Source organism: Rhinopithecus bieti, unplaced genomic scaffold (assembly GCF_001698545.2).
Source record: "Rhinopithecus bieti isolate Rb0 unplaced genomic scaffold, ASM169854v2 scaffold_10347, whole genome shotgun sequence".
Lineage (NCBI taxonomy): Eukaryota > Metazoa > Chordata > Mammalia > Primates > Cercopithecidae > Rhinopithecus > Rhinopithecus bieti.
The window spans coordinates 3,918,811-3,944,711 of record NW_016806836.1 but is presented as its reverse complement, the minus strand read 5'-3'; the positions used below and the strand labels follow the sequence as shown (position 1 = coordinate 3,944,711).

At 47.1% G+C, this 25,901-nt stretch overlaps 1 protein-coding gene across 2 annotated transcripts in view; it reads left to right on the top strand.

Moving 5' to 3' along the window:
• The window catches only part of TOX2 (TOX high mobility group box family member 2), a 160,061-nt gene that overhangs the window by 122,858 nt on the left and 11,302 nt on the right, over positions 1-25,901 (top strand). For both annotated transcript variants that reach the window (XM_017878035.1, XM_017878036.1), the window contains exons 4-5: positions 18,937-19,176; positions 22,041-22,268. In XM_017878035.1, the coding sequence (XP_017733524.1) occupies positions 18,937-19,176; positions 22,041-22,268 (468 nt within the window). The remainder of the gene's footprint in view (positions 1-18,936; positions 19,177-22,040; positions 22,269-25,901) is intronic.

Genomic DNA, 25,901 nt, shown 5'->3' with positions numbered 1-25,901 from the left:
GGAGGCTCCATTTGCTCATCTGTAAAGTGGAAATAGCAGCAGCGACCTCACAGGGTTGTTAAAAGAACCACTTGACCCCAAAAATGAGAACGTGGCCTGTGAGTGGCAAAGCCATGTTACAGCACCCAGCTCTGCAGTTAGGATGCCCATGGGGAATTGCTGTGATGGAAACACCTGCCCTCCACAATTGCACTTTCTGCTCAGCATCTAAATAGAAAGTCATCCTGTGACACCTGCATACTGTCTCCTCTCTCCCATCGTGGTCCCAGCAGAGCTTCCAAGAGGGGGTCGTCGACTCTGGCTGTCTGTATGTCCTCCCCTCCCATTCACCTTGGCCCCTGTCTTCCTGCGACTATAAAACTCCTCTGGTTAGGGGCACTGATGGCCTTCACATTGCCAAACCCATTGGGCACCTGCTGTCTTTATCATCTTTGACTTTGGCTGTATTAGATCAGGCTCCTGGTGTCCTCCACCGCTCAGGCCACCCTTTTGCACCCTCCTTTATAGGACTCTCCTGATGCTCCACACTCATGGCTGGGTACCACAAAGGAGTCCAGGCCATTTCTACCGCTCTATCCCCTCTCCTAAGCACCAGATCATGCAATCGGCCCCCACCTGGAGACCCCCACTTGGATGTCATCCCCAAGCTCAGCTGTCCACGGCTGGCCACTCTCCCCTACTCTTAGCAGCCAAGCTGGCCTTTCGGAAATACAAGTCACTGCTCTGTTCTGGGTTTCCAGAGACCCTCAGGATAAAGTCCAATGTCTTCCCCTGGTGTTCAAGGCCCACCCAGCCTGGCCCCTGCCTGTACCTCTAAACTCCTCCTTCCCCAACCCTCCTTACCCCTCCCACTATCCTTCACTCCTGCCAAATCAGGGCCTTTCCTGATGCCCAGTGTGCCCTTGACCCCTGATCTTACAGCCTCACTTGGCCTGTGGCTTCCCTCTCGGCCCTCACCACCTCAGTGACTGTGTATTGATTTGGATGTAGATGAGCTCCACAGGGCAGGCACATAGCAGTGCTCAGCACAGGGCCTGGCACATAGCAGATATTTAATAAATACAGATGTGCCTGCTATAAAGTGACACATGCCTTCCTGAAAAACCTGCAAAATCCTAAGAACAAGAGTTTATGGGAAAAATAGAGCTGGTACAAACTACTCAAGGTCTATGCAACCTTGTAACCACAGCACTAACAGAAAACCGTAACATTCCTAATGTGTATACCTGGACAATTAAAAAGCACTGTTAAATTCTTCCTTAAAAACCCTCTAACAACTGGGGAGGCATTTTGATGCAAGGGGGTTTGAGGAAGGGTGGGGCTGCATTTTGATGGAAGCAGGTGTGAGGTTCACTGCTGAATTACGGAGACAAGGGCAAAATGCACAAAGATGGAGAAGCAAGCAGTTGGCACTTTTACACCAGAGCATGTGGCCAAGTGGTACAGTGGGGGAGGGTGGGCAAATGGGGCATTGGAAGCGGCGCTGCTTCCTCCACTGTTTGCGGAGTCCTGCTCTATTAGCACCCTCTGTGTTCAGCCACCGTTCCTTGGTAGCATAAAATAGTACTGCGCTGGAAGAAGCCTGTGTGACTGAGCAGGACTCCTCTGCAATGCTACTTTCCCCATTCGCTGAAAGGGGTGAGATACTGTGTCACAGGAGCGCGCTGCGTTTGTCGAGTGGGTGAGTGCATTAGTAGTGTGGGTTGTGCTATGTTGGTGCGATTAGCTCATTCCATCTGTTTGTCCCGCTGGACTTGGTGGCCCCTTCTGCATGGCAAGGTCTGTGCGTGCATTCTTTGGGTCTCAGATCCTGTGGCTCATTGACCATCACCGTGTAGGTCCTGGGGCTATGACAGTTCACAGGCCACTGTTTCTGCCCTCAAAGAACCAACCAAGAATGCACCATGTGGCCCATGGGAGTTACCCAAAAGCACTTGCTGGAGAAATGCCTCAGCTGCCTATGGTAAGAGACTTACCATAGTCCAGGAAAATGAAGTGGGCTCAGAACTTTGGCAAGAAGGGGTGGATTTGGGAGACCAGGAGGAGGTGGCATGTGCTTTTGGAGGCCCAGCGGACATGGAGGGTGAAGCGAGGGGGAGGTTGGTGGATAACTCATTCAACATTCACTGAATCCCCTGCTAGGTATCACAGTGTCGGGTGGCTGCTGGTCTAGGTACCGGCAATACATCAGTGAACAAAACAAAGATCTTTACCCATGTGGAATTTACATCCTAGCAGGGGGAGTGAGATAATAAACAATAAACTACTAAATAAGTCATGCAGTATGTTAGCAGGTGTTAAGTGCTTTGGAAGAAAGAACAGAAGCATAATGCATTGGGGAACGCTGGCCCGGTGTGTGGGACAGGGGAGCGCGTTGCAGTACTGGGTAGGATGGTCAGGGATGGCCTTCTGGGAAAACTGGTTTGAAGGAAGTCTTGCAGGAGGTGAGGGAGGGAACAGGGTGAGCACCCCCTGCTGGGTGGGGGAAGAACTTTCCATGCAGAGGCAGTGGGTAACCCCCAGGGTTTCCCAGCTCAGCACTACTGACATCTTGGACTGGATTGTTCTTCGTTGCGGGGCTGCCCTGTGCATTGCAGGATGTTGACCAGCTTCTCTGGCCTCTACCTACCAGATGCCAGGAGCGTCCCTGCGGTTGTAACAACAAAAATGTCTCCAAATAATGCCAAGTATCTCCTGGGGGCAAAAATGCACTGAGCTAGAAGAGAGCCCTGTGGTGGGAGCCTGCTCGGGTGTTGAAGGAAGAGCAAGGGCTGGATGTGATGGAGAGGAGTGTAGTGGAGGAGGTCAGAGAGGTGCCAGGTGGTGGTGGTGGTTGAGTTTATAGGGGCTTGTGGCTCAGTAAGGATTTTGGCTTTTACTTGAGATGTAGTAGGGAACTATAGCTGGCTCTGAGCAGAGGAGAGAGGGTCTGCATTGCAGAGATGGCGAACACGGGGACTCCCCTCCCACCACAGCCCCATCCCAACCTGAACAGAAACCTCACACCCCCGGTTGAGCAATCCCAGACCCAGGGGCTCAGTGACCTGTATTTGCAAACCTTTCTTCAAAGACAAAACCAGCCCCCAAAGGGGACAAATTGCTTTTCATTTCTCTGCTTCTCCGCTGGTGGCTTCATATTCATAACACGATGATCAGTATCACCAGGAATGGGGTTGTTGCCTTAAAGGATAAATTAGTCTGACTCTTAACTCAATAATTAAAACTGTGATGGCGCTCGGCCTGCAGGGATAATATACTATTATTATAGTCGTTTGTTTCAATTAAATGCTTACTGATTTTACAATAGCAGCTGGGCACCTGTGCGCTACAGCTATTATTCTGAACAAGACATCTAAATTTCAGGAGAAATTTGTCAGCGTGCGAAGGATCTCCCGCCAAGCATGAAAGTGTATTAGAAATACTTACTGACGAGGCTTTGGGGCCAGGGGCAGGCCTGGGGGAGGCTTCCTATTGGTTCTCTTTTCCTCTCTTTTGTGCTGGATTTTTTTTTTTCCAAAAAAGAGATAATTTTCAATTATTTGACGCTTAAAGCCCCAGGACATCTCAGAGAGCAGTGTGCCCCTGGGAAGACTGGCATGGGGGAGCTTTAGTTGTGACTTCCCACATCATTGATTCTGGGATGCAGTAAGCTGAATCGTGCCTCACCAGATGCCCATGTCCTGATCCCTGGGGCCTGTGACTGTGTTACCTTATCGATCAAAACGGGCTTTGCAGATGTGATGAAGGTAAAGATCTTGTGATGGGCATATGGCTCCGGTTTCTTTGTGTGAGCTCAATGATGTAATTTCAGAAGTACTTACAAGAGGGAGATGGGAGGGCCCAACACACAGAGCCACTGCTGATGAGACCACAGAAGCAGAGAGCAAAAAGGTCATGTAATATGGGGCCACAAGCCAAGGCATGAGGATACAATTCATCCAAAAAAAAAAAAAGTTATGGAAATGCTTCTCCCCCGAAGCCTCCAGAGAGAACTAGCCCTGCCAACACCTTCACTTTAGTTCAGTGAGACTGATTTTGGACTTCTGACTTCCAGGAGGTGCATGTGCTGTTCTTGCTTCTGCAAGGGAAGAAATTTGTGTTATTTTACAGCATTAAGTTTGTGGTAATTTATTACAGTAGCAATAGGAAACTAATACACAGAGTCTCTGCTGCCTTCTCAGAGGACTGAGACATGTCGACTTTCACTGGGGAGGCAGATATGCTGCAGACCATAAGGCTTCTTGTCAGTTGTCAGTGCCCACACCTGTTGCCTGTGGCCACCCCCTTAGCACCTACAAGCACACTTACCCTCCACCAAGTCCCAGCCTCTGGATACCCCTTTATCCTTATATCCCACCCTACCCATCACTCCAGCCCTGCCAGGCTCTAGGCAGCTTGCAGAGCTCATCACACTGGCCCATGCCTCGGTGCCTTTGCATGTGCCGTTCTTGCTCCTGATATACCCTCTGCACCCTCCTTATCTTCGGCAGACTTCAAGAGTCAGTTCCATTTTGTTTTGTTTTGTTTTTTCCTGTGGAAAGGCTTTCTGGCTCTTCAGGTATTGGAGGGGCTCCTTCTCTGGCACCCCACAGGACCCCAGGCACACCTGGGTTGCTGCACTGGTTAAAATTGTGGGCGCATTTCTGCCTCCCCCACCAGAAGGTGTACTCCTGAGATGGGGTGTTTCTAGCTCAGGGTCTCAGACATAACAGTCCTCAGGGAATGTTTATTGAATGAATGAATGAATGGAGTACCAGGAACAGCTTGGAGCTCCGGGAGGTCTAGAGAAGGGAAATGGCCGCAGAGAGAGTTGTGATGAGGGCAGCTCAAGACAGAGGCCTACAGAGGACATGAGAAACAGGCTCGAGGCAGTGACTCAAGGAAGCTCAGAGTCAGAGGACAGAACAGTGGCCAACTTCTGGGTCTCTGTCACCATCTGGGCCTCTCTGCCAGGTCTAGACTTCTAGGCTGGACTCCAGACTCTTCTTCTCCTTCCAGGACTGGTATGAAGGAGCTTTGTCGTTGACTGCTCACATCATTGATCCGAGTATGGTGGGCTGGATAAGAATCCCCCGCAAAGATGTCGACGTCCTAATCCCCAGACCCTGTGAACATGTTAGCTTCCATAGACACCATGTTGATTCCCGAAACTTAACACATTTCTGCCTGTGCTCATCACCTTCACTCTGCCCAATCCTGCTTCTCCTTCTATGTCTCCACCTCAGAGAACGGCAATAGGCACCTCTTATCACCATTTCATCCCAGGAGTCTTGCTTGGCTCAGCCACTACTCATCTCACACATTCCACTCAATCACCTATCAATATCAGTCTTCCTCAGTGCCTCTCGGACCTACCTGGCAGATTTGGCCACTGCCATAGACCGTACTCCAGCCCCCTCTCTGGGACCTCTTGTCTCCTCTCTCAACTGCTTCATCCATGTGCAGCCAGAATGGTTCCATAGGGCAATTCTGAACACATCCCTCCCCTGCTGAAATCCCTTCAGTGGCTCCCCATGGGCCTGGGAGAACCTTCCCCAACTCTGGCTCTCAGGCCTTTTGCTGTCCATCCCTGCTGGCCTCTGAAGCCTCAGTGAAGCCATCTTGGGTCCTGCCAGGTCCATGTCAGCTCCACGGCTTTGCACAGACTGTTTCCTCTTCCTGGACACCCGCACCCTCTTCACCAGCTAACTCCTGAGCAGCTGCAAGAGTTAGGCCAGACTCCACTTCCTCTCGGTGGCCACCTTCTTCTGCAGACTAGGTGGGAAGGTCTCTGCACACGTCTTACTCCTGTTCGCCCCGCCACCACCACGCAAGGCCTCTGGAAGGAGGGACTGTGTTCTGGTCAGCCATGTGTTCTCTAACCCAGCATCTGCACTCAGCACTGGACATGCTCAACAAGGATTGCTGAAGGGCTGGAGGGAGGCGCGGCTGTTGCATGGGGAGAGGCTGGTTCTGGCCCAGGCATTGGGACCCTGCTCGATGCCTGGGAGATGCAGAGAGCTTGAATGTGCTGGGTAATGGGGTAGCATGGGCCAGCCAGGTGGTTGTCATCAGTCAGGTTCCCTGGAAACAGACTTTGAGATGGAGATTGTGTACAGCAAGTTTTGGGGGAGCACTCTCAGGAACGTCACCCATGAGAAATAAAGGAAGCAGCCTGGGGCAGAGAGAACTTGAACCAACGTGCATTGCTACAGAGGCCTCAGCCAATCCAGTGAGCTCTGGAATGCTAGGATGCCCCTTCTGAGATGTCCCAAATTGAGTCAAGGGGGCTGGGCCTTTGAACCCCCACATGACGGAATGTAGACCACCCCTTCAAAGGACTTGTAACCGTGGTGGAAGCAGCTCCACCAGCCACAGGCAATTCCTGGAGAGGGGTGCAGCTGTGAGCTGTCAGAAGCCCATATGCCCAGCAGCTGGAGAACTGAGTGCCGTGGTTGTGAAGGGGCCATGGGGGCATGCAGGGGTCACAGCTGCACTGATTTTAGAGAGAGGCTGCAATGCCAGGTCAGAGCAAGAGCCCCGCTTGTGGCCAGCGCAGGGCTTGGCCAAGTGAGAGCACACTGAGTAGGTGTTCGCTGAGGCTGTGCCGGGCAAGTGGGTGCAGCAATGGGGTAGGGCTGAGGACACAGGCCTGGGAGCCACACAGACATTCATGTGAATCCAGCTCTGCCACCTACAGCCAAATGACCTTGGGCACGTGACTTCTCATTCTGAGCCTCAGTTTCCTCGTCTGTAAAATGTTGATGATAAGCACCCCTTTCTTGCATGCCTGAGTAAGAAGAAACTGTAGTCAACAGGTCAGTGTCTGGCAAATGCTACCTGCCACATAAAGGATAGCATTTCTACCATTGCTTCTACTTACCACACTCCATTACCAGAAGGGTTGCCAGTCTGTGGCCCTGGGCCAAAGGTCCTCTGCCCATTTTTGTAAATAAAGTTTTATCGGAACACAACCACAGCCCTTCATTTGCATTCTCATCTATGGCTGCTTTCCTGCGCCTGCAGCAGAATTGATTTGAGTAGTGATTAGAGACCATCTGGCCCGCAAAGCCTAAAATATTTACTATCTGACCCTTTACAGAGTTTGTCAACCCCTGGATCTGACAAATGTAGCAAATATTTGTGAAGCGCCCTCCTGTGCCATGCAGTGTGCTGTCATTTTTAGTGTCCTTGGAGCCTCCCTCCTGGCCTCCCTCTCAGATTTCAGAACCTTCTATTGTTTCTCACCTCTTCTTCTTTTTTTTTTTGAGATGGATTCTCACTCTGTCACCCAGGCTGGAGTGCAATGGTGCAATTGCAGCTTATTGCAACCTCTACCTCCCAGGTTCAAGTGATTCTCCTGCCTCAGCCTCCCAAGTAGCTGGGATTACAGGAGCCCACCACCATGCCCAGCTAATCTTTGTATTTTTAGTAGAGACAGAGTTTCACCATGTTGGTCAGGCTGGTCTCGAACTCCTGACCTCAGGTGATTACAGGCATGAGCCATGGCGCCCGGTCATTTCTCACCTCTTCTTAGCCCAGTGGAGATCTAGTTCAAGCTCATACCTTAAGCAAGTTCATGAAGGGATGAAAAAAGGAAAACTTTTGTCTTGAACACTCACTACGTGTCTGACTCTGTACAAAGTTACCTTTTCATTTGATCCTCACAGCTGCCCCATGAGGGCAAGGTCATTGTTACCCCGTGTTGAAGCTGTTAAGATCTGTATGGATACAGTGAAAAATAGCTCAGCCTCAGAAGACAGGCAGAATTCTGGCTTTCCCAGTTTCTGGCTGTATGATCTTAGGCAAGTCACTTAACCTCTCTGGGTTTCAGTGTCTTTACTGTCAAACGGGGGTGGTAAGAGTGTTTACATCAAAGATTTGCTGGTGACTCTCCTAGCATGGTTCCTGGGGTGTAGTGAGCCCTCGCTATAATACTAGATATTATTATCGTTATTATTATTTCTATCATTTTCTGTAAAACAAGGACATTGGGATCTAATGGAAAGCGCTGCTCTTTTAAATTACTCAGGGTCAGATAGTTCTTTGTAGCAGTATGAGAATGAACTGATACAGAAAATTGGTACCAGTAGTGGGGCAATGCTATAAAGGTACCTGAAAATGTGGAATCAACTTTGGAACTGGGTACCAAGCAGAGGCTGAAAGCGTTTGGAGGGCTCAGAAGAAGGCAGGAAGATGTGGGCAAGTTTGGAACTTCCTAGAGACTTGTTGAATGATTTTGACCAAAATGCCGATAATGATATGGACAGTGAAGTTCAGTGGTCTCAGATGGAGGTGAGGAACCTATTGACAACTGGAATAAAGGTCACTCTTGCTATGCTGTAATTTCTGATTGTGCTCAGAAATTAATGAGAAGTGCTGGGTGCCACGCCTCACACCTACAATCCCAGCACTTTGGGGAGCTGAGGAGGGTGGATTGCTTGAGCCCAGGAGTTCAAGAACAGCCTGGGCAACATAGAGAGACCCTGTATCTACAAAAATAACAAAAAATTAGCTGGATGCCATGGCTCTGCCTGTGGTCCCAGCTACTAGGGAGGCTGAGGTGGGAGGATCGCCTGAGCCTGGGAGATGGAGGCTGCAGTGAGCAGTCGTTGCACCACTGCACTCCAGCCTGGGCAACAGAGTCCGGGAGTTAAGGAGAAGTTTCTGAACCCTCTCAAACTGAAGCAGGGACTTAAATAAGAGCACAATTGAACACAGCCTTTGCTGTCATCAGAAAATACATTCCACACTGTATACATCTGTCAGCACATCAGACTGGACCCTATACATGTATACAACTCTGACCTGTAAACAAAAAGAAAAGAAAAACATTTAATTGTGGGGGGAAAATTCCACCTTTCTGGGCTGAAGAAAATTAAAAAAAAAAATTAATTGTGGAAAAAAAGAAAAAAAAATTTCCACCTTCCTGGGCTGAGTGTGAGGCTGTGTTGAATGATAACTCGTTCAGGCCTCGGAGGACGCAGGGCGGCTGCCAGCTCTGTGAATCGGCAGAAGGCGGGAAGGAGGAAGGTGTGATTTGTCTTGTTCTCTCCTCACTGTGTGGGGTTACGCTGAGCACACCAGGCTGCTCTCCACAGAGACTGCAAACGGGGAGTTTGTGAAAAACGCCCTTGTGTTCCTGCAGCCCTGCGAAGCTATTAAGCTCTGCGATCCTAATTACGTTCACAGCCGCCTCGTTCCTGTTGCCTCCTCCTTCCTGGGGCGGGTGCAGATGTGGCTCGGGATCGTGGCCATATGTTTCCATGAGCGAAGCAGGAGGCTGGCTTCACTTGGTTCCCAGGCATCTCATGAGTGCCGGCTGCCTGCCCAGCCCTCTGCCTGGTGCTGGGAGGCAGGTGTTTCTGCACTCGAGCAGATGCTGGGAGGCAATGTGGAGAGCTCTGCGAGAGGCTTGGAAAGAGGGTGAGGCCAGAGGATGGAGCTGAAGAGGGAGGGCTTCTCTGAGGAGGTGAGGTTTCAGATAAGCCATAAAGGAGGATGACACAGAGGGCAGGTGTCCAGTCTAGAGAGAAGCCCACGTGTCCCCAGGGAACTCTGGGAAGGGGCTGGAGAGGTCGGGAGGAGAGAGATTGTACAGATCTTCAAGGGGCATTTTACACAGCTAGGTCATGGCTAAGTGGGCCCGTGGGAGCTCCTGAGAGATGGAGAACAGGGAGGTGACATTTCATGCCCCAGAACAGTCACTGCAGGGGCCACCATGGCGCCGGGACTCAGGAGGCCATGCTGGAGGCTGGGACCAGAGCTGCAGAGCTTGAGATAGCCCTGAAAGCAGACCCTGACACAAAGGTCTGGGTGCAAGAAGTTTGTCTCGGGGTGAACCCAGGAAGCCCTTGAAGGGAAGAAGGCAGGTGAGATTGAAAGGAAAGAAAGTCATGGGTTGTTACCACTGTGGGCAACAGGAATGGGGTCCTGCTGTGGACCCTCTGAGAGACTTGTGGATGTGATCCAGGAAGGATGTCAAGTCTTCCGGGACACAACTCAGAATCATCCCACTGAGGGGAGAGGAAGTGGAGGTTTCATCTGCAAACCGTTCTCACTGGCTGAGGGTCATTCCTGGGGCCCCAGTTGGTTAGCAATTCCAGGATGTTTGGGCCAGAGAACACAGGGAGGGAGGGAAGCCGTCTGCATGTACAATAACCCTCTGTAGGGACCCCCGAGGTGGGCCGAGGGGCAGGGTCCCCACTGCATCTGCTGCAGCTGATCAGGAATAAAGGCCGTAGCTGCTAAAAGTGTTGGGGCAGTGGGGTATGGATTCTGACTGGAGTAGAGGTCTTGTGAACTGGTAGAGTTTTCTAGAATGCATGGAGGGATGGACAGGGTCTCACCACTTCTGTGTCCCTCTCTTGTGAGCTCACCTTTCTTCTTCTAAAGGCTGAAATTGCCTTTAAGCAGAACACGTTTTTAGGTGCAACACGGGAATTTTAGAATCATCATGGGGAATGCCCCTATCTGTAGGTGTCCATGGAGGAGTCACAGACTCACTTGGAAGGAAAGTAAGATGGGAGGAAATGTCAGACAGAACCTGAGGAACACCAGTGTTTAGTGGGTGGGCTGAAGAAGAGCAGGAAGGACTGGCTGGAGAAGTGGTTGGGCAGCCAAGCACCAGGCCCTTGATGAAGAGAAGGGGGCTGGGAGGGGAGGCAGCAGGCGCAGTAGTTGAGGATGGAGAAGTGTCTTGGGGAAGGCATCGTAACTTAGGGAGGAGGGCGATACTTTAGAGAAGCTCAGCTCCACGTTTAGCAGCTGTGTGATTATGGGCAAGTCTCTTGGCCTCTCTGAGACTTGGCTTTTTCTGCTGGGGATGGTTATATTCTGCCTCCTATGGTAGTTGTGATTAAATGAGTCATATGTGGACATGCTCAGCACAGTGTCTGGCACATATTAAGTGCTTGATAAAAATCTCTCCTCTTCTTCCTCCTTCTCTTCCTCCTCTCTTCCTCCTGATGAGGATGGTGGTAAGGACACTGATTACAATGGTATGGGTAGTAATGAGGACAGATGCCAGGTGAGTCGCTGGTGGAAGGAGTGGCCCAAGGACAGTGAGGAGAGACAATTCTTTGCACAGTTGGCTGCATGGAGACGAAGGACAGTTGGGGCAGAAGTTTTCAGGGGACCTGGAGCTAAGAGAGATGTTAATTTGAAGATGGGAGAGGAGTGATGTTGATGAGATGCAGCCGACAGACAGGGGAGACGGGAGCTGGACCGATGGAGGCAGAGGCTTTCTAGAAGCAGAGCCTGAGATGGGGTTCTTGTGAAGGTTGTTTACTGAGGGAGGGGCTGCAGGAATCAGGGATTGCAAGGGAAGGGGCTGAGCATGGATTTAGCCTCGGCTGGAGACTCATTTCAGCCTGATTCCACAGGGAGCCCTGGAGCACAGCTTCGCTGCAGGCAAACAGGGTGGCCTTTAGTACCCCTGTGCCAGTCAAGCAGTGGTGAGGTCTGCTACAAGGCGGGCTGTTGGTGTTAAGGAGATGTCATAACCTCCTGGGAGAAGCAGCTCCCATTTGGCCACTTTTCTGGAGATGGGGGCAGGTGCCAATGCTCCCAGAACACAGGGGAATGGGTACAGCAGCATGGTAAAGGGGGTGGGATCCGGCACCGACAGCATCCACTACAGCGGGCATCCTCAGCTAGCAGGCCTCAAATTAGGGGCACATTTTTCACCTTGGGGAAATTAGGACAAAGTTTTAAATGCCCTAGAAAACCTGGGATGCTTAGTGGCTGTCCCCATGTCTCGCTGGTTTTTATCTATGAATAGCCAGTCATGTACTGTCTTTATGAAGGGAACTGTCTCTCTAATTGACTGTGAGACCCTGAAGTGCAGTTGGGGAAGTGGGCACTCTCATCCCCAAAGCCTGGCATTGTGTCCATCACAAAGCATGGGCTCATGAAAGGTCCGACCATATATTGAGAATATATTTGTAACTATAGCAAGAATGAAGCTTCTCCACAGAGACTTGACATCCTTCCTGGATTGCATCCAGTTCTGCTGTTATGGCTTTAATTTTATTAAATAGGTCCAACAAGCATTTGCTTTTGTAGTATGCTGGCTTGAATCCAGGAATTAGGATATAAAGAAAAGTCACTGGACAATTGTACAAAATCTGTAGTTCTAAAGAAGGCACATTCTGAGAATCTTACTCCAAAAAATAGGCAAAAACGTTCATAATAAACTTCAATTATATGGTATATCCATGTGATGAGAAGAATTTGCAATCAGGAAAGATGGCTTTCAGGTAAAACGTGTGTATTAGTCTGTTCCCACGCTGCTAATAAAGACATACCCAAGACTGGATAATTTATAAAGGAAAGAGATTTAATGGACTCACAGTTCCACAGGGCTGGGGAGGCCTCACAATCATGGCGGAAGGCAAAAGAGAAGCAAAGGCACGTCTTACATGGTGGCAGACTCTTGTCTTGTGCAGGGGAACTCCCATTTGTAAAACCATCAGATCTCATGAGCTTATTCACTATCACAAGAACAGCACAGGAAAGACCCACTCCCATAATTCGATTACCTCCTGTTGGGTCCCTCCCACAACATGTGGCAATTATGGAAGCTACAATTCAAGATGAGATTTGTGTGCCAAACCATATCGAGATGTGACCACTGGATGTAAAAGTTCAGTGAAAGCAGCGAGCAACACTGGTTGTAACCAAATAAGCGAAGATGATCAGCTCCAGGTTTACTCCTAAAACTCCAAGGGAGAAGTTAAAGGGCTCAAAATTATGACTGAAAAGATAAAACATCCTGATGATTCAATGTGTTTAATAGGAAGCTTAGCAAAAAGGCAATAATCAAATAATTGTAGAAAATATCACTTATCTGAAGAAAGTGGAAAGTGTTCCAAAGGACCTAGTGAATATCAGCAAAATTAAATCTGTTACCCACGTGTAAAAAACATCATAGTGCAATGTTTTTATTTCAAAGAAACTTTGAGATTCAAAAAAGCCGTTATTGTTGTCATTATTATTTGGGGGATCGGATTTTATTCTAAGAGGATCAACAAGCCAGATGAAGAATTTTGAGGAGGATGGTAGCCTGGCCTGATTTATGTATGTGTTATTAGAGAGATGGTTTAATTGTTGGATGTGAGGAAGTGGTGGAAGACGCAGGATTCATTATGAGGTGGAACCAACATGGCAATGTCCTGGCAGTGCCTGGGGTTGTAAGGAAGAGAGAAGACAGGGTTTTATGTTCAGGTTTGTGCTGGGTGACGGCAAGAATGCAGTGCCATTTTACTATTTTGTAAACTGGAGGAGGAACAGGTTTCAGGAGAAACACTCCATTGCAGCGTGTGAAGTTTGATAATGCTTGCAGGGCATCCGAGGGAAGATGTCCACTCAGAGCATTGGATGTGGAGTCTGGAGCCCAGGTTGGAGGTGAGGGGATGAGGCGCTGACCCTATTTCAGCGATTTCAGGTCCCTAATATGGCCATTAAGTCACGGTGGGTACCAGCCATTTCCCCTCATTCAGATTCCGGAACACATCACATTTAATTTAATACTCTGCTTGGAAGAGCCCATATTGTTGCCTGCGCCTTTGATCTGCTTTTGAGTAATAGAATATTGCAGGTACAATTAGGTCCTTTGTACCTCTCTGTTCTTAGAAGAAATAACATATTCTAATAGTGGTGTTTTTATGCTTTTACTACATTTTCATATATCCTTGAACACCTGACAGTGATGTTTGTATATTTTAAACGTGTTCATAAAGGCTTATAATATACGTGTCCTTCTGAAACTTCTGCTTCACTGGTTATTCGTCTTTGAGTTCCATCTACACTGGCAGAGTAGCGTCGCAGGTTGGTCAGGTGAACCCTCTTACAGATTCCATTATGTGAATACTCTGCAGATTTTCCAATCTCTCCCCAGTTTAGTGAATGTTTACATTCATTTCCAGTTTTTTTGGAATTAAATGCCATAACGTATCATCTTTTGTTGTAAATGCATAACTTTTCTAAAGGTAACATACATAATTGCTCATATAAATATATAAGATGAAAGCTGTAGCCAGAAATTCATAAGTCATGATTAATGAGGAATCCGTAAGATTATGAAAGATTCAAAGGGCAAATCTGAAGATGGGACACATATGTAGGCAGAACAGGAATGGTGAAAAAATATTCTAAAGAATGGCAAAACGGGTTAATAGCTTATGGAGCGCCACAAAACATTAATGTTTGCAATCCAGCCTTTTTTAGCCAGGGTGGGATCCGAATTATATACCCTACGAGACAAATTTGTTGCCATTTTTATGGACAAGAATGAGTTTCACTCTAACCCTGATCACACCTATTGAGGATGACCTCTATTGAAAAGAGCGGGAGAGAGAGAAGACAAGTGGGCATGGATGTGTAGACAACTGCAACCAGGAACGCCTTGTGTTGCTGAGGGGAATTGAAAGTGGTATAGCTACTATGGGAAACAGTAGGGGTTTCCTAAAATTAAAAACAGAGTTAATCTAATATGATTAAGCATTGGAATCTGGGTGTCTACTCAAACGATGAATTGAAAGCAGAGTCCCACGAGATACGGGCACGCCATGTTACCTACGGCATTATTCATAATGCCAACCAAGTGCCTACCGAGCAGATGAATGATAAGCAAAAAGGTAGTCTATACACCAGCAAAGGGTGTATGTGCTCAGCCTTAAATAGGGAAGGAAAGTTCCAATTTAGCCTACGCACTATGGATGAACCTTGAGACCTTAAGCTAAGTGAAAAATAAGCGCAATTCTTTTGAGATTTTACACCCCTAAGTAGTCAAAACTGTTTTTGAAATAGACCATATGGAGAAATTTGTACAATATACAGTATTATTCCATATACCATGAACAGTTTTACAAAAAGGATCATAACTTGGTGACAAAATAGTGCTGTACAACGCAACGCCCTGTGAGCATGCAATGTGTTCTATATACACAAACCTTCACATATAGCCTGAACCTAAACGTTTTTAAAAAAGGAAAAGACAAATTGAGCATATCCTACAGCTATAAACCAAAAACCTCACTACATTTCGCAAAAGAAAAATTCTAGGATTGCATAGGTCTCTGATCATAATGAAGGATACATTAAATAAAATCACTCCTTCCAAATAATTTTAGTGGGGTAAGAAATATAAATTAATAGCAAGACTATTTTAAAAATATTTACATGTAGCTAAAATTCCTCCTCAGGAGAAAAATCTATAGTAGCAGAGCAGGGTTTCTCATACCTCAGCACTATTGACTTGGGATGAACAATTCTTTGTTTGGTGGGAACATCCCTGCCACACCCAGCAGATGGCCTGTTAGCTTCCCACCCGCTCCAGCTGTCCAGAACTCAAAATGTCTCAGAGAAATGCCTCACTGCAGTGGCCAAAATTGCTTGTCTCAATTCGCTGCCCTAGATGTTTCTATTACTGAAAAAGAAACTGTGAAAAATAGCTTAATTTGGAAAGCCTATGTAGAGCAACGAACATGATACCTCAAGTCATGATACCTCAAGTCAACATTAATAGAGAAGAAAGCAGAATTTAATGAATTATGAAAGTTGTCAATTTTTTTAAAAATTTAAGAACTGGTTCTTTGGCTAGACAGTTGAAATATATAAAGTTTTGGCTGGGTGCAGTGACTCATGCCTGTAATTCCAGCCCTTTGGGAGGCTGAGATCGGATCACTTGAGGTCAAGAGTTTGAGACCAGCTTGGCCAACATGGCAAAACCCCTTCTCTACTAAAAATACAAAAAGTAGCCAGGTGTGGTGACATGGGCCTGCAATCCCAGCTACTTAGGAGGCTGAGGCAGGAAAATCGCTTGAACCCAGGAGGTGGAGGTTGTGGTGAGCCGAGATAGTGTCACTGCACTCCAGTGTGGGCAACAGAGCAAGACTACGTCTCAAATAAGAAATAAATATATAAACTTTTGAAAAGGAAAATTTTAAAAAGCAACATGTATTCACAATATTACAATTGTGAATGGGAATGGATGAAAACCATAGAGTGTATTTAAAAACATATTATCCAGTTATATGCTAGTATGTGTTAGTATCTGGATAAAATGAATAAATGTGTGTATGTATGCATATATATATAAAATTTACCAAAACTGACTCAAGAGAAAATGGAAACTAAAATAGACCTATTAGCCATGAAGGATATTGTGAAAACAAAAAGCACTGGGCCTCAGATGGTTTTCTGTTTAAGCTCTTCCATTCTCTAAGGAAAATGTAATTTATATGTTGTTTATTCTGTTCTAGGGCATAAGGGAAAAGTTCATTTTCTAAAGCTGATCATAACAAAAACACCATTTGACAAAAGTAACCCTAAAAAATAAAAACTAAGAGATATGTAATAAAAAAAGACATGCCAGACACATTCAAACACATATACAGGCAAGGACAGCATTATTAATACCAGACTCCACGGAATTCGAGGCAAAATATGAGACCAAAAAGATACTAGTTTAATCCCCATAATGAAAATATAATTGTCTTCTTTTTGCAATAAAAACGAACATCAGGGCTGGGCGTGGTGGCTCATGCCTGTAATCCCAGCACTTTGGGAGGCCAAGGTGGGCAGATCACTTGAGGTCAGGAGTTTGAGACCAGCCTGGCTAATATGGCAAAACCCTGTCTCTACTAAAAATATAAAAATTAGGCATGGGGGCTCCACCTATAGTCCCAGCTTACCTGGGAGGCTGAGGCAGGAGAATCACTTGAACCCAGGAGGCAAAGGTTGCAGTGAGCCCACTGCACTCCAGCCTGGGCGACAAAGCAATACTCCGTCTCAAAAACAAAACAAAACCAACATCAAATTCCCAAAACACTTTATGCATTAAAGGGAAATTTTTTATGAAAGCAGAAAAAATTGCAGGCAATCTGGACAAGCCTGTGTCAGATTAAAGAGCCAAAAAGGTGAGGAATCTAAAGAATAATCGCTGATGGAATGGATAAATATTATACTGCTGTATTCATCTGCAAACATGCCCTATTCTTTATAAGGACTATGGAATATGTACACAATTTAATCATATTTGGGTCCCAAAGAAAACCTTAACAAAGTCTCAAACTTGTGAATAGTACAGACCCCATTCTTTCATCATTTTTGTTACTAGAAATTGTAGCCAAAAGAAAATTAGCCACTTAGAATTTCCAGAACTCTTTTAGTTAGATTCTCTAAGTTCCAGGGTATATGTGCAGGGTGTGCAGGTTTGTTACATAGGTAAATGTGTGCCATGGTAGTTTGCTGTACCTATCAACCTATCACTTAGGTATTAAACCCAGCATGCATTAGCATTTTTCTTGATGCTCTCCCTCCTCTTGCCCCTGACAACAGGCTCCAGTGTGTGGTTTCCCTCCCTGTGTCTAAGTGTTCACATTGGTCAGCTTCCACTCATAAGTGAGAACATGAGGTGTTTGGTTTTCTGTTCCTGCGTTAGTTTGCTGAGGTTGATGGCTTCCAGCTCTATCCATGTCCCTGCAAAGGACATGATCTCATTCCTTTTTATGACTGTATAGTACTCCATGGTGTATATGTACCACATTTTCTTTATCTAGTCTATCATTGATGGGTATCTGGGCTGATTCCGTGTCTTTGCTATTGTGAATAATGCTGCAGTGAACATACACGTGCATGTATCTTTATAATAGAATGATTTATATTCCTGTGGGTACATACCCAGTAATGGGATTGCTGGGTCAAATGGTATTCCAGAGCTCTTCTTGAACAACTCTTGGAACAAAGAAAGTAGATTTTAAATGTTCTCATCTGAGCAATGCTATATGAGGTGATGAATATATTAATGATTTCACAGTGTATATATGCATCAAAACATATCATACATATAAATATATATAATTTGTCATTTGTCAATTAAAAAATAAAATATGACTCAAAATTGAGGGGGAAGCAACAACTATAAATCTTTAAAATGCGGAGGAAGGGATAAAGATAAAATATTAAAGAATTAGAAAACAGAGAGGCAGAAGTGATAAACTTGAGATTTGATTCTTTTGAGGAGAAAAGAAACAAAACCCACATAAAACTGAAAGGCCATTTGTTTTCCTAATGAAGAAAAAGTGAGAGAAAAACAGATACTTGATGTTAGAAATTAGAAAGGGGAAATAGCCACAGATGCAGAGGAAAGAAAACTCGTACGAGTATGCAAATAGGTATGCTTCACTGAACAGGGCGTGGACACATATTTAGGTCCAAAGTCTTATTCTAAATGTGTGTTTAGTGTGAGAAATGCTTATATGTAAAAACCAGTAGTTTGCTTATATTCCAGAAGTAACCAGTTAGAAAATATAATGGGGAATGGAGTTAACAATAAAATTGCTGACCTGTAGGAAGGAAAGTGCTCAACTTTATCAAGAAATTTATTCAGTGTATTTAACACATGCTTATACAGTATAGGGCTCATGGTATGCCAGGTACATTTGATCTTTAAGAACTCTAGAGTGTAGGTTTGCTCGTATCCACATTTTACAGATGAAGAAACTGAGGCACAAAGAGGTTAAGTAACTTGGCCAAAGTCACCCAGCTGGTAGATGGCAGGACCAGGATTCAAAATGTAGTTAGTGTCCAGCATCCGTGTGCTTTGCTGTCATGCTGACTGCTTAGTTCATGCCGAGACATATCACATTCCAGGAGGGAAGACTCAGTCTCATCAAATGATCCAACATAACGGGACTGAGCTCTCTGGCAGGGGCTGAAATGCGAAGCATCTGTCCGAGGTAAGTGTCAGTAGAATGGCACACAGCCACGGAGCTGCCGTTTTCCCACGAGTGCGTTGGGGCTCCATCTTGAGATTCGCCTGTCAGGGATCAGAGCAGGAGCCGCACCCATCACTTCTCCTCTGCATTCCCTCCTCCCAGTCTGCTAGCACAGATGTGATGGAGTGGCAGGACAGATCCTTCCTAACTCAAACCCCCTGTCCTCCTCTCTTAGATCCAGGAGATGGTCCACTCGGAGGTGGCTGCCTATGACTCAGGCCGGCCCGGGCCCCTGCTGGGTCGCCCAGCAATGCTGGCCAGCCACATGAGTGCCCTCAGCCAGTCCCAGCTCATCTCGCAGATGGGCATCCGGAGCAGCATCGCCCACAGCTCCCCATCACCCCCGGGGAGCAAGTCAGCAACCCCCTCTCCCTCCAGCTCCACGCAGGAAGAGGAGTCGGAAGCGCATTTCAAGGTATGTGCAGTGGAGGAACAGAGCCTGAAGCTGCTCTCCTGTTGGCAGGGAAGGGGTCCTGTGGGGAAATGGGCATCGCCTCCCTCTAGTCAAGACTAGAAAAGCCCGATGTCTTGGGACTGAGCAGGCCTTCCTGGTGGTGGTTGAGATATCCGCCACAGAGCTCAATGGTTTTCTGTTAAGATACCCAGGCCATGCTGGAAGCCAAGGAAAAGGCACATTGGCAGGTGGAGCACCTGGTCAGGGGGATGGCACCTATGGGCCTTGGGACGTAGGGCTTTGGCTGCTCCATGTGCTGAGTGTCCTTGACAAGCTGTGTCCCCTCGGGGCTTCCACAGCCTTGTGTGTAAAGCAGAGAAAATTCCAACAAATGTCGAGGGAATGGAGTGAGAAAATCCTGTGAAAGTTGGCAAAGCCTGACTCCTGAAGGCCAGTAGGCGATTTCAGAGGTGTGGATGGCTTCAGCAAGGCCATTGGGGTCACATTTGCAGCCATTTGGCCCTTTTAGGAGAAAATATTCTGACAAAACTGTGTGGTCCAGAAGGCAGCACCTCTGGGCCTAGAGTATTCACTGACCTTGAGGGTGGGGTGCAAAAATGACCCCCCCCCGGTGGGAACATAGGTCCCCCCAACATTCCTGGAGTCGAGTGGTTTGTCCTCTTCAAGAACATGGTAGACATAGTAGGGATGAGAACCTGCCACCTGTCCAGGCTCTGGCCCTTCTTTGCATTGACTCCAAATCCACCTCCCAGTGAGAGAACATCTTGTCTTACCAGGGAGAAAAACAGAGGCCCAGAAAGGCCAAAGACAGAAGTGTTTGCCTGGGGCCTCCCAGCGAGCTAGTGGTGGAATCAAGACTTACCTCCCTTCATGCCTCCTACCTCTGTCGATCCAGTGTTCCTTCCACATGGTGGCCTCCCAGAGACCTGGGGCAGTAACCCTGGACTTCGGGGGAAGAGGGAGTTTACCTCTGGATCCTGGCCCAGCTTCATCCTAAGGATGACTCGACCTCTATTATAGTTCTTGCAGGAATGGTTTTTGTTTAACAAACACTCCCTATAGGCCAGACACTGCTCTAAACACGTAACAAGTATATGTCCATGTAATCCTCATAAAAGTCCTCTGGGGCAGGGACTGTTATTATCTCTGTTTGGCAGATGGGGAAATAATGTATCTATTTTCTTTTTTTTTTTGAGACGGAGTCTTGCTCTGTCGCCCAGGCTGGAGTGCAGTGGCCGGATCTCAGCTCACTGCAAGCTCCGCCTCCCAGGTTTACGCCATTCTTCTGCCTCAGCCTCCCGAGTAGCTAGGACTACAGGCGCCCGCCACCTTGCCCGGCTAGTTTTTTGTATTTTTTAGTAGAGATGGGGTTTCACCAGGTTAGCCAGGATGGTCTCGATCTCCTGACCTCGTGATCCGCCCATCTCAGCCTCCCAAAGTGCTGAGATTACAGGCTTGAGCCACCGTGCCCGGCCCTATGTATCTGTTATCATACAGCTAGTAAGTTGGGGAACCAGGGTTCAAACCCAGGAGGCTACAGGTGTAGTCCAGTGCATGTGCCTTCAACCCCCTGCCCTGCTGTGACTGTTCAGGACTTTATCAATGACAGCATGCTTCTTCATCCCTGATCTTGCTAGCACCACACCACGGTGCTAATGTAACTGGGGCTTGGAGAAGGGGGTGGCTACAGAGATAAGCCTCAGGAACAGAACCATGTTCTTCAGAGATGGATGCCTGATCATGCCTACTGGCCCATGGCTTTATCATCAGTTCAATGTGTCACCTCCATCTTCTTGGCTCCTAGAGCCAGAGTCTTCACTGCAGGGTCCAGGGCTTTTGACCAAAGTCCCCTGTACCTGCATGGGTTGAGTGACCCAACAGAGTCCCACTGAGGTCTGTGGTGGGCATCCCAACCACCCCCTCCCCTGCTCTGGAAGCCCGAAGTCAGTATTCACAGGATCGTGGTCCTGCGGTCTGTCCAGGGTGAAGCCACTGGCTCCACGGCTGACCCAGTAACAGTCGCTTTAGCTTCATCCCCTCCCCACTTTACAGGGGTCCAGAGACTAAGCCACCTGCTCAAAGCTGCACAGCTGAAACATAGTGGTGGAGACCAGCCTTTTGTAATGCAGGATCCTTTTTGGGGATTATTTGTGATCACAAGTAGGAGAGCAGATACACACACACACACACACATATACACATGTATATATACACACATATATCTACACACATGCACACACACTCCAAACTTGGAAATAGGCCCACAAATAACTGCACATTCTTTCAATGTCATACCAAGGCACTGGCTAACAGGCTCACTCAAGAATTATCTGATTCTCTAGGAAAGTGGACCTTTGCTTTGATTCATTATTCATTATTGATTAGGGGATTTTATAACTCTGTAAAAGAAGAGGTTACCTTGGGGGGAAAAATGTAATAAGAGATATAAGTGATTTTTGTCTGACTATAAGGCAAATTAACTTTGCCTAGTAGAGATGCCAATTTCTGTCCAGTAGAAAAGATTAAAAGTCCTAAAGGTGATAGTTTTAGTGTTCTATTGGCACTAACCACTTTTACGTGTAATTTAGTAATCTAATTCCAGCATTCTTTCCATTCTTTCAGTGACTATGCAGTCGTCTTCTCCTCCTGCATTTCTCTGAATCAACTTTACAATCATGCTGGTTCTCTTTAATGAGTTAAACACCCACCGAGGGTGTGTGTGTCTGTCTGGCCATTGCCCTTTCCACCTCGCGAGTGGTTATCTGTGCATGAGCAGGGCTGGAAAAGTGCAGCTTGGCCGGAGTCTGTGTTGATTGCCTTTGGCAGGAGGCCCTTTGGTTATCTGACTCTTCTCACTTGGGCAGATATCGGGAGAAAAGAGACCTTCAGCCGACCCGGGAAAAAAGACCAAGAACCCAAAGAAGAAGAAAAAGAAGGACCCCAATGAGCCACAGAAGCCTGTGTCGGCCTACGCACTCTTCTTCAGAGACACTCAGGCCGCCATCAAGGGTCAGAACCCTAGTGCCACTTTCGGTGACGTGTCCAAAATCGTGGCCTCCATGTGGGACAGCCTGGGAGAGGAACAGAAGCAGGTGAGCCTCCCTCTCTTTCTGGGCCATCCCCTGAGGCTTTGTGGTCCTGGAGCCAAGGACACACTTTGAAGGTCTGAAACCAGGCCCAGCTCTGGAACTAGAGACTCTTGCAGAGGTCTTTCCTGGGCTCAGTTGCCCATCCATAAACTGGGAAGCTGGTTGCCTTCCAATTCTACTAACCAACTGCATTTACTAGCAACTTAACCACTCTGAACCTCTGCTTCCCCCTTGATAAAACGAGAACAAGCATCTCCATCCATCTTCTCCCTCCAACCCTAAAAGTCTGGAGTCCAGGCCAGAGCTTCCTATCCCGCTGACCATGTGACTGTGGCCTCCTCTAAAGGCCTCCAGGGAGAATAGAGAGCAGAACTAGCTGGTAAGCAAATGGAGTTGCCAGCTGTGTGACCTCAGGCTGACCACCTAAACTCTGAGCCTCAGTTTTCATGTCTGTAAAACAGGGGTGCTGGCAACTCATTCTCTGAGCTCTTGTCTGGGCTGAGCTCTCCCTCCGGTATTTCACTGAATCCTTATAACACCCTGTGGAGTAGCCATTGCTTTCCTGTTTTGGTAGAGACACCAAGAGGTAAAGTGACTCGCCCAGGGTCACCAGCGTGGATCAAGGTAGAGTCAGGATTTGAACTCACATCTGTAGAAGCAGGAGGCTCAATTGGGATGTTGGCATGAGAGACATGAATCAAATAAGCAATGAGTAAATGTAAAATTACAGTTGTGATTGTGCCATGTACCAGGAGGATACATAGTTCATGAGAGTGGAAAGAGCAGGGACGGACATTGTCCCTGGGGTCAGGTCTCCAGGTGAGACCTGAAGAGTGAGTTCTCTTTGGAGGAGGGGAAGTGTTCCAGGCAGGGAGGCCTGGTAAGGGAAGGAGCGTGGAAAAGCACAGGGGACTGAAAGGAGACCAGGATGGCCAGAGAGGGGACAGTGAGAGTCCCCAAGGCAGAGACGGAGCTGGAAAGGCAGGCAGGGGCCAGATTATGCTGGGCTTTGCAGACCTTGGAAGGAGTCAGGCCCTGTTCTGAGAGGAGAGAAAACCAGTAAAGAGTTTTACTCAGAGAAAACCAGTGAAGAGTTTTACGCAGAGGAGAGACCAGAATGGCAGCATAAGGCAGGTAAGAGTAGATGTGGAGGGTGCACAGTCATCCAGGTGGGGGAAGGTGGGGCCTGGAGCATCTTCCAGAATGGTTTGGGGTAGGGGACATCCTGGCAGCCTCCTTGCATCTGGCTTGCATTCTGAGTAAATGGAGATGCCAGTCACTGGATGGGAAATATGGGGAAAGTAGCAGGCTTGGGGCAGAGAGATGAATTACTGACTTATTTGAAACATCTCCTTTACTGTATTCTAAAATTTTAGGTAATTTTGGAATATGTTATAATGCAGAGAGTTTATTTGTGAGATGACCGCCACCTCTGGTAGGAGAGTAGGGAAATGAGACAGGGAAAGGAGGGCAGCCAGGAAAGGGCACATTGTCCCAGGAGAATCCACCATGGGCAACTGGAGCACAGTCCTGCTGGGAACTCAGGAGCCTGCTTAGAATGTGCCGGGCCTCAGGGTCATCCTGTCTGAGGGGCAAGGGTGCTGGGGTGGACACCAGCATTCCTTCCTTCTGCAGCACCTCTGACCTGCTACACATGCCAGGCTCCTGCCACCAGAGGGACCTCCAGGCAAAGGAATATAGCCGGTGGCAGCTGGAAGTAGAGCATGTTTGTAGGACAGGGGTAAGGACCGGGGGATATTGGCAGGGCACTGAGGCTTTTGCTACAGCGACATCTGTCTTTTTCATTTGTGTGTTTTGTTGGCAACCAATTCCCTTTCAAAAGACTGCAGGTTTTTTTTGTTTGGTGGAGGAATTTCCTTGCCCTTTTATACCGTCTGGAGAGACAGTGGTCTCAAGTGCTATGTCCCCAGGCATTCCTTCCACCGATGCTTTCTCTGACCTCATTCAGCACAGCCCAGAGGCAAGCAAAGGCGGTTGAGAGTCCCAGCCCGTGTCGGTTTCATTTCTGCTTACCCGCCTGGTGTTTTATTTCTAACCCAAGAATATATTTACTTGGCATATATTTATTTCCATCCAATAATGGGCATCTCTCTCCTTTTACTTAATGCATTATAAATGGCATGTTTCTCCCCATTTTCCTAGCAACTTGTTGATGTATAAAAAGTTAGGAATGAAAATAGTAAGCTTGGCAGTTACAAATTAATCATTTCTGATCATTTTTAATTCCTGAATCTTCTAGGCTTAAAAAAAGTGTCTATAGTTATGTACATATTTATACACATATATCTTTTACAAATAATAATTTTGTCTCCTTTGTTGTTTAAGAGACAGGGTGTCACTCTGTCACTCAGGCTAGAGGTTAGTGGCACGATCATAGCTCACTGCAGCCTTGAACTCCTGGACTCAAGCACTTTTCCTAGCTCATCTTCCCAAGTAGCTGGGCCTGCAGGCATGCTGTGCATCACCATGCCCCACAAAATTTATTTCATTTTGTTTTTTCATAGAGACAGGGTCTTGCTGTGTTGCTCAGGCTGACAAACTCTTAGCCTCAAATGCCTCCCAAAGTGCTGGGATTAGAGGCATGAGCCACTAGATCCAGCCTTGTCTCCTTATTTTGTCTCCTCACTTCTCAGATTTCTAATTTGTTTTCTTTCCCAGTTATGTTGACTAGGACTTCTAAAAAAGAGATGTTCAGCAATGGTGGGGATAGTGGTCTTCTTACTTTGCATTACCTCTCATGTTTCACTATTAAGCATAAGGCTGGATGTTAGCTTGTGTCAGTTTTTGAAATCACATTTAGAAATGTGACTTATATTCTTATTTTACTATTAATACACTAACAACCAAGAGAGGTAGTGAGAAAATAACAGGAAATAAAAAACCCCTGCCTATCCCCCAAACGTTTCAAGCCTAGATGATGGATAGGAAGGTTCTTTCAAATCATCAAAGAGTTCATAATTCCAAGACTTAGAAAAATAAGAAAACCTTCACAAATCCTTATATACAATGTAACCTTGACACTAAAACATAATGAAGCTAACTGCATCATTTAATTTTGAATGTGTAATAAACAATACCAAAATTTAATGGTTTAAAACAATAATCATGTATTCAACTTATGATTCTGAGGATCCATGAACTGTTCTGGGCTCAGCAGGATGGTTCTGCTGCTGCTCTTGGCTGGGCTCACCCATTTGCATCAGTGGTAAACTACAGTAAATTAGGCATCTCTGCTTCTGGGAGTTGGATGGCTGTCAGTTGGAGCAGTGGAGCCAGACTGGGACATGTGTCTCTCATCATCCAGCAGACTAGCTCATGTTTATTCACATAGCAAGTCAGAGTTCCAAGAGCAGCTTTAGAGCAGAAAAATGATGGAAAGGAGGCAGGACTAACTTGCAGCTCCCACTTGGACAGACAGAGCAGCACGTGGAGACTCACATTGTGAACTTTTGCTCCAAGAACTACCACAGGAACATGCTAGGAAAGCCAGAAGAATCCATAGACCCTTTGAAGGAGGTGGATTGCTGCTGCAGACTCTCTGGGACAGCCAAGGAACTGTGAGTTGGCTTGCTTTCTCAGCTGGGAGGCCTGTAGCCTGGGGCAAGTTCTCAGCCC